We start from the raw sequence: 13,811 nt of genomic DNA on the forward strand, positions 1-13,811 counted from the left end.
TCTGATGCTTGAGACGTCTCAGTACAACTATGACACCACTGCAAACACAGGATGAAAAATACACACAGCACTTCATATTTGGCTCCATGTACTCAAGCCTTGTTGACAGGCACGTAGGCACATCTCTGGGTCAGAAGTTCACAGGTACTTGTCCCAATGGGGCAGATCTAACTCAGTGCTGAGTGACGAGGACGGATACATGAACACAAATGGATGCCCATTATTCACCAGCTGACATTTACCAGATGTCAGTTCCTTCCTGACACTACACCTGAGCAGAGGGAATGCAACCAGCCTGCTCATTTTCTTTAAAAGCTGCCCAACGCTACAGCCCAACAAAATTAAAAGAGAAAACCCCACAGGTTTCAGCACATGCTAAATGTTTAACTCCCACGAACGCATACAAAACACAATTTATTTGTTGCAGTGCAGAGACCATCCTGTGCACACAGGCACACAAAACCAGCAGTGCTCTTCTTTCTGTTCTCTCCCCTTTTCCTCCTTTTTATGCTACTCCTCCAGCCACAGGCCTCTCTGGGACCAGCGTACATTTGGTTCAGACTGGGAAGCACAAAGGACACCTTACAAGAGCTCTTCAGGTTTGCAGGGAGCACAAGCCACTTGCTACTGTGGATGCGATATCAGAATAATGTTTTCCAGCAAATACCTCTTTTGAAACTTCTTCGAAAGAACTATTCCACCATAAAGTTCTCAAATGAGCTGGAAAATCCTACAAAACAGACCTATTTGAAGGGTATCAATACTCTGTTCTGCACCGTCATCAATAACATAGCACTATGGCAGACAGCCCCTGCCACTTAGGTATCAGAACCAGGAGCAAGGAGACCTTCAGCATTAAATCAACTGCTACAGGCCTGGGCTGCAGCCACCACGAACAAGTCATGCACCAAATGCACAGCTTACTTCTGAACCACTGAGCAGGCAAAGGAGGAAAGGGAAAGGTATAACACAGCAAAGAATGCACATGCATGGGTACTGAACCACCAAGTGCTTTTTAACTTGGGGTCACAGGTTAACAAAAAGTATCGCCATCACACACGTTTCACTTCCTTCTCCCCTCAGAGAGGGAAGCAGGGCAGGAGGAGAGAAGTTTGTGCCTACCACAGCTGTAAATTCTGCCTTTCTCAGAGACAGCTCAGTATGAATGACTGACACAGCAGAAATTAATACATAGAGTGAAAAATGCAAAATAAGTACTTATATACCCTGAGACATGCTTTCTCCAGAAAGCACAAATAATCTTTTCAAGGTATTTTACCTAGACAAAAGTACAATTTCTCAGCAAGCTCTTATCCTACTTATTATAAGCATTCAACAATTAAATCAAAACCTAGTATAGAAAACCACATTTAACCTGTTTTAAATATATAAATCCTGTTTGTAAGGTGCTTTATGCCAAGATTGCTTCTACTCAAGAAGTCTAAAGAAAAAAGGTTGAATTTGTTTGCTTGTTTTCAATTACTAAACTTTACAGGAAAAGTATACAACCAAAAAGTATGTTTAATGCCTGAAACAGCTTCACAGCAAAGCAATTCTGTGTTTCTGTGACTACTCATACCAGCTTTCAGTCACTAGCAGCTTACTGCTATATAGTTTACTACATAGAAGCTTCTCATTTATTTTATTTGCTTTTAATTCAAGTCACAGAACTTTGTTCCCACCACGCTGCCTCAGCATTCTTTTCCATAAATGCAAGCAAAGAACCAGAGGCCAACAGAAAGAAGAGGATACAATACTAACCAAAGCAACTTACCTACTTAGTCAGGAGCAAAAACACTAGGAAGCAATGAATACTGTAGGGTATACACATAAAATAGAATATGATGGAAAAATAATCTGACTGAAATACTTTCTGCTTTTCCCCAAAGACTTCTTCCTTATTAACAGATTGTTCTCTGTCTACTGTAGGCACCTTACTTCCCCTTGAATGAAATACTCTAGTGCAAACCAGCAAAGTGTACTACAAAGGGCATTGTGAAAAGCCTTGGCTGTATTAAATATCTATCAACTGAATTGACTATTTATCTAAACTGACTATTAGGACAAAGTATATGTACTTGAACAGATTTTATGAAGCTTTCTGGAGTTACCCCAAAGCTACCCTACCCCTCTTCTCCTTTTTTTTTTTTTTTAATATAACACATGTCACACTTACACATGCGCACCTTTCAAAGACTTCTTTGTCTTTCATTCATTTCATTTCATTTCATTTCATTTGCCTTACATTCACCAACTCCTTACCTCTCATTTGGTAACATCTATCGACCTTTCTCCTCCCAAAAGCACTCTCCAGCAAAAAAGGGCCAGGCTCTGTCCTGCTCAGCTGTCTGTGCTATCTCACCTTCTAGCACAGACTCTTTAAAGCAGAAGCTATGGTGGGAAAAAGCACTTCAAATGCTAGCAGGGCTTCTGCCTTAGTATTTCTAGTCTCTAGGTTCATCGTGAAGAACTGCACCTCTGGCCCTGGTTGGCAGCTTGCTCTGGCAGGTAAGCCTGGTCTCCCTCAGGGCTGCTACAGCTGCTCAAAGAGCCCTCCACGCAGCTCCATTCGGCTGCAGAAGGAAAGACAGGGTGAGAGAGAAGGAGGCATCACACAGCCAGCTCACTCTTCTTATGCAGAGCTCACCCTTGCAAAGCCCAAAACAGAATGGAAGGCTCTTCTCCACAGCATCCTCCTTCAACAGTGGCGTAAAGAATGAAAGGATGGGGTATGTTTTCAGTTTTCCTTCCTCAGCACATCCTACCAATATGTGACCTAGGAAATTATGTTTCTTCTTTCCCTCAGAATTTAAGAAAGAAAAATTCCCCTAGGTCTCAACCATCCCTCGCTCCCTGACCACCCTCCCTGTGTCCCAGCAGAGGGGCTGTCTCTCGCACGCCGAGTTGTTCTGCTCAGATGGGGAGGATCTCCTTGTAACTCGGGTAAGGCAGCCACCACAAGCTGTCCCTGCCCCAAAATTATAGTGTAGTACTGCAGGGTGTAATGGCAGAGATGGGAAGTTACCCGTATTTGAATGCATAAAAGGTTGTTTGTGCAGGACAAACCTGTCTTAAAATAAGAGAGCAAGAGAGGTAGAACAAAGCACAGAATTCATTTTTAAACTCCTTCCACACATACTGTAAATAAAGGGGCTCATACAAAAGCGGTCCTGCATCACGACTGCTCCCTCATACCCCACAAAATTCAGCAGTTTTTAGTTTTTCCTAACCGCAGCAAGAGAAGGCAGTGAAAAACCAACAAAAATGAGGGCATGTTAATCATGGTTAATCGTGTTAATCATACATTGGTAATGTCCTAACCTCTTCACCCAACCCTATGGCACCTCGTGGTGGGCTACCACTGAGCTCCCACCTTTACTCAAAAGTCAAGTGTACAAGGTAATCACAGTTCTGCCAGCCTACAACTTACAGCCAAGCCTATTAAAAAGGAAATGGCTCTGGTATGAACTAAACACCCACCTGGAGAACCTCCTATTTCAGGTTGCCATCCCACAGAACAGTAACTTCTGTTTTACAGACCCTTGTCATAGATCAAAAGTGCAATACTTGCATAACACAAAGGCAGAATCGATACAAGTTCACTCTGAAAGGTTCCAGACAAAGATCGTATTGATCCAGCTTTCTGTGCTAGCACAGCCACTGTATCATTTACTCTTGTCAAAGACAGAAAAATAGCATGTGCTTATCCCTATACAGACCAGAACTGCTCTGCTAGGTGCTCAGGAAACATTACTTTTAAAAACTACAATGGTGTAAAGGGAAAAAATGATTATAGGAGAAAAAGAGGACAGTGAGACTGATCAGCAGTTAGAGAGGAAAAAAAAATAATAATAATTCCTCAAACAGGGTCACGCCTACCAGCACATAACATGAAATCATCCTAGTATTAAGTAATCTCCAAAAAACCTATTTTGCAAGTTAATACAGACTCTTCTAACATGCCATTTTAGAGAGTGTTTTCTTCTTTTACCTCAAGATTTATCAGTTTTCTTCTCAGAATATCAGTTAAGGCAAAAAGTGAGCAGTGACCACTGTACACGACCCAGGCAAAGCGCTCACAGGTTTAAGTGAAGATATGAACATTACCCGTGGAAGGAAAAAAACTCTACTGTTCGGTATTTGATTCAGGCATAGATTTATTTAGAGGAGCTTCTTATACGTTTAATCTCCTTCACCCAACAGCCAGATAAACCTCACTGGAATGCTTTTGATTTTTCTTAGGGAGGTCTGGGTTTTCTAAGGCCTGTTACAGTGTCAACAACAAATGTCAGTTACAAGACCTCTTTCATATGTTACCTGCACCAATTACATGATGCATGGTGCTTTAGTTTCTCAAAACCTAAATAGGTTTTAGCAAAGTAATGCAGAGCAGAATATATCTGTATTTCACAAGCATGCTCCTCCCACTGTCTGAAATGTGGAAGAAAAGCAGGAAGTAAATGCTTCTGTTTACCTCAGATAATGATTTCACTTAAACTTAAAAAAAAAAGTTTATGATATTTTCAATAAATTAGTACATATAGTCTGTGTAATCTGGTAGCAAAAACAAAGCATTCGTATCTTAATAACCCCATCATAAACTGCTCATTCTCTCAGCCTGAAATTGATTATTCTGAGAAAACATCACTACAAGCTCCTGTCGTAAGTTGGACTAGATGATTTTGAAGGTCCCTTCCAGCTGAAATAATTATTCTCTTCTATTTATTCTTTCACTTTTCCTGAGAGGTCCATTTTGGACACTGTCAGAAATACAATATTGGGATAAATGGTCCTTCAGTCTGTTTCAGAATAGCTGTTGTATATCAATTTCTGTAGCGAGTCAACAGACTTGCAGCCAACTTGAATCAACAATTAACAAATGCTTAGTAAAAATATGCTGAGGACCCACTAAGATCTAAAAGCTTTACTTACAGGAGGTGGTAAGGATAAAACACCACTGCCCTTGCAGGTGGGACTGAGATCTGGGACTCCCAGGTGTTCAGCAGCCCCATCAGATGGACTGTTCTGAAATTCTCCACTGTTTTAGTGCAATTTGAATAAATGGAAAGACAGAATGTGGAGCAATAATTCACAAGCATGTTAACACTTAGCAATGGTGACAGTGGTCAGTCAGAGGATGGTGGTAAAAATAAAGCATCTGGGGAGGGGACAGAGTCCTCCAGAATTAAGATTTAATAGAATCACTTATATTCTGCTCTGTGAACCGCTCTGCTAGAGTATGAAAGCAGCCTAGAAGCAAGCACTGTCCCCCCCCCCCCCCCAATGGCACACTTTCTCCATTAGGCAAGCATTTAGACTTGGCAACTAGGGGAAATGCTATCTGAAAAGCTTGATATTGAAATTCGTGTTTGCGTACCTTCACATCAAGATTCTAAAAATAAGCAGCTTAGGGGAAACTTACTTGTTTAAATAATATTAAAAGGTAAGAAATTAAAGATGAAAAGAAAGTTTAGCATAAAGTGTCCTTATGATTTGTGGGCTTAAAAATAGCATTCATACATTGAGTAAAGTATAAATGAAAAGATTTACAGTAGGAGAGAGCCAATTGCTTTCACACTGCTGTAACTCATCAGCTTAAAGAGCGTACGACTCACTGCCAAAAGTTCCTAATGCAATCTATTTCAATGAAAAGAAGTGAAACTGTGTTTGTTTTCCTTGTAATTCCTACTCACAATGTGTTTAGTTGTGCAAGAGGGGGAAAAAAATTACTGAGAAGGCTGTAATGACAGTTTTAAACTCTGTGGACCTCAGATGATAAATTAAATCATGATTATTGTTTGTAGACTTGAACGTGTGTCCTCATGTAATTAGACTCAGTGTCTTAAGGTCCACTGTCCCACAATGATTTTTGATGCATCACACCACTGCTAAGGTAGGGCAAACTGCTCAGTGATCTTGTAAAAGAAGCAATGGCTTCAAGTGCAGGCAAAATACCTCAATGGGGGGGAAAAAAGGCATTAAGCTTTTCCATCAAGCTTTTCCTCAATGATGTCCATACATTTGTGAACTATACAGAGTGAAGCATAAAAGATTTTAGAACTATATTGTCTAGAACTTCAACATACATCAGTGGTAAGCGTGCTTCTTTTTGCCTAGAAATGTTGTCAAGGTAGAAGGAAAGAGAGAAGGGAAAAGGAGAAATTCAGGTGTTTACCCTGACATTCCCACAGCCCTCAAATAAATTCCTTTTCTCAGACAGGTTGAATGGAAAATTTTTTACAAGGATTTTATTATTTGAGGAAACAAACCACGAGCTTCCACATGTTGTATGCACATTTGAGCTTCACCTGCTTGCCAGACCAATTGTCTTGGCTGAAGAAATTTGCAGTGTAAGTTACAAAATCTAAATTTTACTTATGGAAGAGAAACAAGGTTACAAGTATCAGACAAGATTCAGGTAGTACCTAAAACACGACTTGGCTTGTTTTTCTACAGGTTGCAGCTAGATACCACTATTTGGTACTTACAGCCTACTTTTGCCAAGCGTATGCAAATGGGACTATTAGAGCTGGCGCAGTATCTAAAAGAAAGTGCTGATACCAAGCAATTGCAGCTCTTACAGCCGTGAGATAGCAGAAATTTCTGGCACTTCTTCAGTACCGCAAACAATTCTTGTACTTTAGAATCGTTAAAGGAGATATTTTGTCGACTTAAAATTGAGATCTGTACAATCTGATGCTTGTTTAACAGCCTTGGCAACAGAAAGTGAACTGGGAGTACCAGCTCCCATGCTTGCAGGCACATCACAAACTATTAAAAAGGCAACCATGTTAGCAGTTCTCAGCTTTTTTTTTTTTTTTTTTTTTAATTTTATTGCCATTATGTAACTTGGGGGGTATAGAGCATCTATACTCACCGCAAATCACCTGTCTCAAAACTGCTTGCTCATTCTTGACCAGCCCCACTTTTCTTACAGCAAGCCCAGGGATTTCAGCTGACCTTTCCTATGCCACTCAAAACCACTCATTAGCTGGGTAGATGTGGCTGGTAACGAACAAATACTTTGCCTGGCTTCTCTGCTGTACAGTGCACATGTGCCATAGCACAGCTGAGGGGGGAGGGAAGAATAAAGCCTAAGCCAAGAAATCAAACAAGAGCCTTCATCTTCAGCATCTAGTCTCCAGCTATGCTGTTCAAGGGCAAGATGTGTGATATTTGAGGGATAGAGGTAGCAATGAGCCTACTCGGTCTCTGCTCTTTACAGACCACATTTTAGAGTAAGCCCTGTTTTACGTCTTAAAAGAATTTTTTTTTTTGGTTGGCTTTCCTTGGTTATTCTGAACCAGTATTTTCCATGAATGTTGCAATTGCTTAGAAGCAATCCCAAGTGAAACAGCCTCTCATTCGTTCCTTCTGGGATTTTAACATTTTGGTTAGTTTTCATTTCACCTGACCTCAAGAGACCTTCTCGGGCCTGCACACACACACAAACACAAGACACCCTCTGAGGAAAATTTGTATTCAAACACCCACACTAATAAAAGCGCTATTCATCTAACTAATACATGGAGTTTTTATGGATGAGTCAACCTACCCGGTAAAACTAGACACAGTTTTTGTCAATTCATACAACTTGGCAATAAGTAAAATGGCTATACGTGCATTTGAACGCAGTAGTACCAGTCAGGGCACAAACACAAGCCAACCAGTAAAAATAATGTGCAAGAACAAAGCCGGGACTAAGGACTTCACCGAGGTTTCATGTGCTACGTGAGGTTTATCATCTACCTTTGACTTCACCCATGGTTCATCCGGGCAGCAAATCCAGGGCCCGTCGAGGCAATAAGGAATTTTACAATCTGAACTCGGCAGCTGAGTCAGAGCTGTGCAAATACTTCCATACTCACCTGTTTTGTTTTCCTGTGTCAGAGTTTTATCAAGCTGAGCGAGCCCTAAGTGAATTAGGGATGCGATAAGGGGGTTTCCCTGTGCTGCTGCATCCCTCAGGCGCAGACTGCACTCACTGATGCAGGGCAGGGGGGAGCTGGGGTTGGACTTGACAGCGTCAGGTGGAAAGAAAACGGTGACAAAACGCCTCTTCCACCTGCCGGGGGTAACACACAGCACCCACACACACCGGGAGGGGAGATAAGGGCTGGAAGAGGCGGCTGGGCAGCGGGAGAAGCCAGGCAGGGCAGCGGCAACGTGCAGCCCACCTGCAGGGGAACTTGCCTCTGCAGCATCCCCGGGCTGCTGCCGCTCTGCTCGGGGAAAACAAAGCGGGGGGAGCCCGGGGAGCCGCCGCAGGGCCCCCACAGCCTCCGAGGAAGAGGAGGAAGAGCCCGGCTCGGCGACAGGTGGCGGGGGGAGGCCGCCGGGCGCCGCAGCGGGAAGCGCTGAGCAAGGCAGGGCAGGGCAGGGCAGGGGTCTGTCAGCCCGGCGCCCCTGCCCCTACCTTGTTGAGGTGAGGGTCGCGGAGCACCTCGTAGCCCCTCTTCATGGTGAGCTGCAGGGGCCGGGCGGCGTCGCGGCTCTGGGCTGCCTTCCCTGCTCCGTGCATGGCGGGGGAGCGCTGCCGGCAGGTCGCGGCGGGAGCGGAGGCGAAGCGACGGTGGCGGCGGCGGCGGCTCCTCCTGCCGAGGTGACGGCCCGGCGGGGTGGGATGATCCTGCGGCAGGCAGGGAGGGAGGAGAGAAGGAGGGAGAGAGGGAGGGAGGGGGCAGAGCCGCGGCAAGGCGCCGCCGCCAGGCGGGGGGCAGCGGGGCGCCGCCGCTGAGTCACCGCCGGCCCCGCGCACCCCCGCCCGCGGCCGGCCCCGAGGGGCGAGGGGCGGCGGTGGCGGGGTCGGAGCCGCCCGGAGCCCACCCCCGGACCCCCGCCCGCTTCGCCCCGAGCCGGGCTGCGGCTCCCCGCGGTCCTCGGGCCGAGCCAGGGAAGGCCTCGGCCTCCGCGTTTGGCCCTCGCTCCCTGGCGGCCCCTCCGGGTCGCCCCGGTCCCGCTAGCAACTCTTCAGCAAGCTGCTCGGGAAAGACGGGGGCAGCGCTTCTCTGTCATCACGCTTTTTGTTTGATTATTTATTTCACGCAGGGCCTGGTGTTAAGCTGCCCCCGGAGCACGGCTGTGTAACGTGTCCGAGCCTCTATGGGCCTCTGAGGGCTCAGGTGGGACCCCGAGCTGGAGACCAGTCCCCCGGCCTCGGCCAGGCACGGAGCTGGTGCCCCTGGTACCGGGAGCGAAGTTTCGCTTTCGTTATGTTATTAAACGAGTGTGAAATCTAAGCTTCCCCAAAGGGGATCAGCTGCACGCAGTCCTTAGCCCGGGTGTGATGTGATTAGCTCTTGGGGGTGGGGTTGTGCGCCGGTTTAAGCTGTGCTATTCGGGGCAATGTCTGGGAGGGATGGGGAGCATTGCAGAGCACACACACAGCAGGTGTTGGGCTGATCTGTGCCACTCTGTAGCATTTCGAGGCAGCACGTCCTAAAATTGTTTGTATACAACACCTGTGTGCTGGAGGACTCTGGCTTCATTCTCCTAAATTCATGTATATAAACAGAAGTGACTTTCATACAGATACTGTAGCCATGCTAAAGGAATTACACAGCTTTAAACCTAAGTCTGGGACTGAGGCTTTTGCTATTACTCACGTGTTGCAGGTGAATTAGATGTCAAGTAGCAACAAACATAAAAATTTTGTAGCGATGTTAAATCTATCTCCTTGCGTTTAAGCTGTAGGCCACGTATCAATTCTACTACTTCCTATTCTATTAAAAAAAGGCTTCCTCAGAATCTGTCCTTTCCTGAATTTCCTGTTAATTAGCTCCAAAAGAATTGTTTAGGGTTAATTAACAAAGGAAATTTGAAAGGCTTCCAACTTCTGTTTCTAGAAACTTGATTAGCAAGTAAGCAGAAAGATCAGTAAATAAACCTCTCCCTGCCTCTACCATCTCAGAAAGTATTTTGAAAAGCAATGTTAATAAAACATTTTGAACAAACTTCAAAACTCAAGTCTCTGTTACTAATGATCTGCCCTTCCTGAGGTTTGTCCATAAGGCTGAATACCTATCCAAGTCCCAGATTTTACCTTAAATAGGTATATCAGGCATACCAAGCTCACATTTCAGGTCTTTCTTAGTCATGATAAAAATAAAAAGCAACATGGAAACTTCCTTCTTTCCTTTCTTTGTAGGTACACTGAAATTATTCTGATAGAATGGTAACCTAAGTGCCATACTTTTGTCCAAGAGAAAGCCATGTGTACTGATGTAATTTTTATCTTAGTGTTGCAACACTAGCTATAAAAAATAAAAAATAAAAATCTGCCAAAAGTCACTGTAACAGCTATGTGTACCTGTTCAGAGGTCTGACCCCTGCTAAGGACTTGTCCTGACTCACCTTGCACCTGCTATTAAAGGCATGTAATGAAGCAGCTAATTCAGGTGACGTTAGTGTGGCTGTTCTTTCTTTTATGTAATCAGACTTTAGAAACAGTTTTCTACAGTGTTTTCCATACAAATTTATTCCTCTGTGTTTTCCTTGAAATAGAATTCATTTCTGTTCATTATGTTCAAATACCAATAAAAATAAACTCACACCATATCATAGAACAGTTTGGGTTGGAAGGGATCTTAAAGACCATCCAGTTCCACCCCCCTGCCATGGGCAGGGACACCTCCCACCAGACCACATTGCCCAAAACCCCATCCAGCCTGGCCTTGAACACCTCCAGGGATGGGGCATCCACAGCTTCTCTGGGCAACCTGTGCCAGGGCCTCACCACCCTCTGAGTGAAGAATTTCCTCCTGATACCTAATCTCAATCTACCCTCTTTTACTTTAAAGCCATTACTCCTCATCCTATCCCTACACTCCCTGACAAAGAGCCCCTCTCCAGCTTTCCTGTAGGCCCTCTTTAGATACTGTGAGACATGTAAGGTACTGGAGACTGTAAGGTCTCCATGAAGCCTTCTCTTCTCCAGGCTGAACAACCCCAACACCCTCAGCCTATCTTTGTAGGAGAGGTGCTCCAGCCCCTTGATCATCTTTGTGGCCCTCCTCTGGACTTGTTCTAATAGGTCCATATCCTTTGTGTGCTGGGGGCCCCAGAGCTGAAAACAGTGCTCCAGGTAGAGTCTTATGAAAGCAGAGCAGAGGGGGATAATAACCTCCCTCAATCTGCTGGCCACCTGCTTTTGATGCAGCCCAGGATACGCTTGGCTTTCTGAGATGCAAGCTCACCTTGCCAGCTCATGTCATGATTCTCGTCAACCAAGACCCTCAGGTCCCTCTTCTCAAGGCTGCTCTCAACCCATTTCCTTCCCAAACTATATTTGTGCTTGAGATTGCCCTGGGCAAGATGCAGAACCTTGCACTAGGCCTTGTTGAACCTCATGAGGTTTGCACGGGCCTACTTCTCAAACCCACCCAGGGGTTTGAGAATCCCTTCCCTCCTGAGTGTTGACAGCACCACACAGCTTGGTGTCATCAGCAAACTTGCTGAGGGTGTACCCAATCCCACTGTCCATGTCACCTACAAAGATGTTAAACAGCATGAGTCCCGAGACAGACCCCTGAGTGACACCACTTGTTACTGATTTCCACCTGGACATTGAGCCATTGAGTATGGCCATCCAGTCAACTCCTTACCCACCAAGTGATCCATCCATCAAATCCAATTAATCAAATCTCTCCAATTTAGAGACAAAGATATCATGGGGGGCAGTGTCACATGCTTTGCACAAGTCCAGGTAGATGATGTCAGTTGCTCTTCCTCTATCCACTAATGCTGTAACCCCATTGTAGAAGGCCACCAGATTTGTCAGGTGCAATCTGCCCTTAGCAAAGTCACATTGGCTGTCACCAATCACCTCCTTATTTTCCACATCCCTTAGCAGATCTTCCAAGAGGATCTGCTCCATGATTTTGCCGGGCACAGAGGTGAAACTGACTGGCCTCAGCTGTCTTCCTTCCAGTCCCAGTTCCCTGGGTCTTCCTTTTTACCCTTTTTTAAAGTGTTTTTTTTTTTTTTTTTTTTTTTTCCCTCTTTCAGTCAACAGGAATTTCATGGGACCGCCACGACTTCTCAGATATGGTGGACAGTGGCTTAGCAACTACATCCACCAGTTCCTTCAGGACCTGCAGCTTTATCTCATCAGGTCCCATGGACTTGTGCACCTTCAGGTTCCTAAGCTGGTTGTGAATCTCTTATGATAAATGTGTCCCTGAGTTGCAAGAACAGCTCTGCATTGGGAACAGACCTTTTCAGCTCAAAAGGGAATGCAAAGAAACAGGAAAAAGTGTTCTTTCCTGTCACCTGTAGAAGTCTTCAACTTGAGGCCTGGAGCATTTTGGCATTAGATAAAGTTAGAAGGGATTTATTTGCCTGTCTGCCGCTAATTATTTGCTTGCTAGAGTTTATAACCGTCTGTTAATTTTGTCATGCATTTGCATTAATTTCGTCATGCACCATTGCAGAGTATCCTTGACCAAGACATAAAAGTAGCAGTTTAATGTGCAACACCTCAGAGTGTATGGAAGATGTGTTTCTAATCCTGTTCATGTAAGAACAAAGATCTGATTGCTAGTAAACATTTGATTATTATCTCTGTCAGTACAGAGTTTTAGAGTGATTCTTAAGTTACCATAACCAGGACTCCATAGTATTTGAACCAGAAAAACAGTTTAAAATAGGTCAAAGGAATAATGTTCAAGTTACATCTGTAGTTAAAGGTTACTCCAGAAGGATGCATTACACAATAAATCTATAGTTGCAATAATATAAATAATGTAAGTGACAGATTTTTTATTATTATTTTTATATTTTTTTATGGCTGCATATGAGATACAGGTATTTTTGCAAGAGTTAACCCCCATTTAAATAAATTAGTAAGGGTCTTACATTGTCAAGGTGTTTCTGACAGAAAATACAGTGGCTTTGCCCTCTCTTCTGACAGGTGCCTAATCCTATTTCCCAGATTGTTTTCATATGGCACAGTTTTAAAACTCCTACTCAAGATTTTTCAAGAGTAGCTGTGCTTATGATTTCCTCCCACCCCTATATGCTATTGTTTAATGATTTTTTCTGTTGGATCTGTCAGATCTCCCTAGATGTATTATGGATATATGAAAAACTCTACTTGAAACAGTCCTAGAAAAATCTACTAGAAGGAGCATTGAATGTCATCTCATTTGCCTTCATGTCTGAAACTATTGTTAGAAAACACCAGTGTATGAGTTAAAACTCTCTTTGGCAATCCAACAATAAGGAGACTGTACAGGAAAGGAAAGATTTCCCTGGTGCTGAAGTGGTTAAGGTGGCTGGCTCAGTTTAAACATCTAAGACTGGAACTTGGGAAATGTCCTTGTGTCAAGCTGTAACTGCTCAGGGGATTTGGACCCTGTCAGCCCATTGTTTGAACTGTGGCAGAGTCTTGGATCTCTGTCTCCTGCAGTGCTGCTATGGCACTGGGGAAATGTTAGCTTCCAGGGCTACTGGTTTGGAAGAAGAAAAAGGGAAGTCCTACACCCTGATGAAAGCATCACATTAACTAAGTTGTGTTTTTTTTTAGGACTGTACTTGTATTTTATGTCTAACTTGCCCAAATCAAGGTCTTTAGTCAGTCTATTACCAACTGACATAGAAATAAATGTAAAAAGTTTCTTCCTCATTGCAGGAAATAAATGTTTTAGAAGATTTTTCTCCCTGAATTCCATAATATATTCATACCCAAGCCAAAATTATTTCAAGTTGTTCCTCCTCAGTCACATTTTCTGCCTCTTACCATCCCAATCATGCTCTGAAAGTGCTGTTTAATGCTCAGTACAGGTTACGTTACTCCAGCTGAGACCTCACCA

The 13,811-nt window shown here is 44.1% G+C and overlaps 1 protein-coding gene across 1 annotated transcript in view; it reads right to left on the minus strand.

Moving 5' to 3' along the window:
* The window catches only part of ME1 (malic enzyme 1), a 174,100-nt gene extending 165,477 nt beyond the window's left edge, over positions 1 to 8,623 (minus strand). The window contains exon 1 of the mRNA XM_082755588.1: positions 8,417 to 8,623. Within this exon, the coding sequence (XP_082611714.1) occupies positions 8,417 to 8,521 (105 nt within the window). The 5' untranslated portion in view covers positions 8,522 to 8,623. The remainder of the gene's footprint in view (positions 1 to 8,416) is intronic.
* Positions 8,624 to 13,811: the final 5,188 nt, after the last annotated feature.

This window comes from Aythya marila (genome assembly GCF_965140915.1).
Source record: "Aythya marila genome assembly, chromosome: 3".
NCBI lineage: Eukaryota > Metazoa > Chordata > Aves > Anseriformes > Anatidae > Aythya > Aythya marila.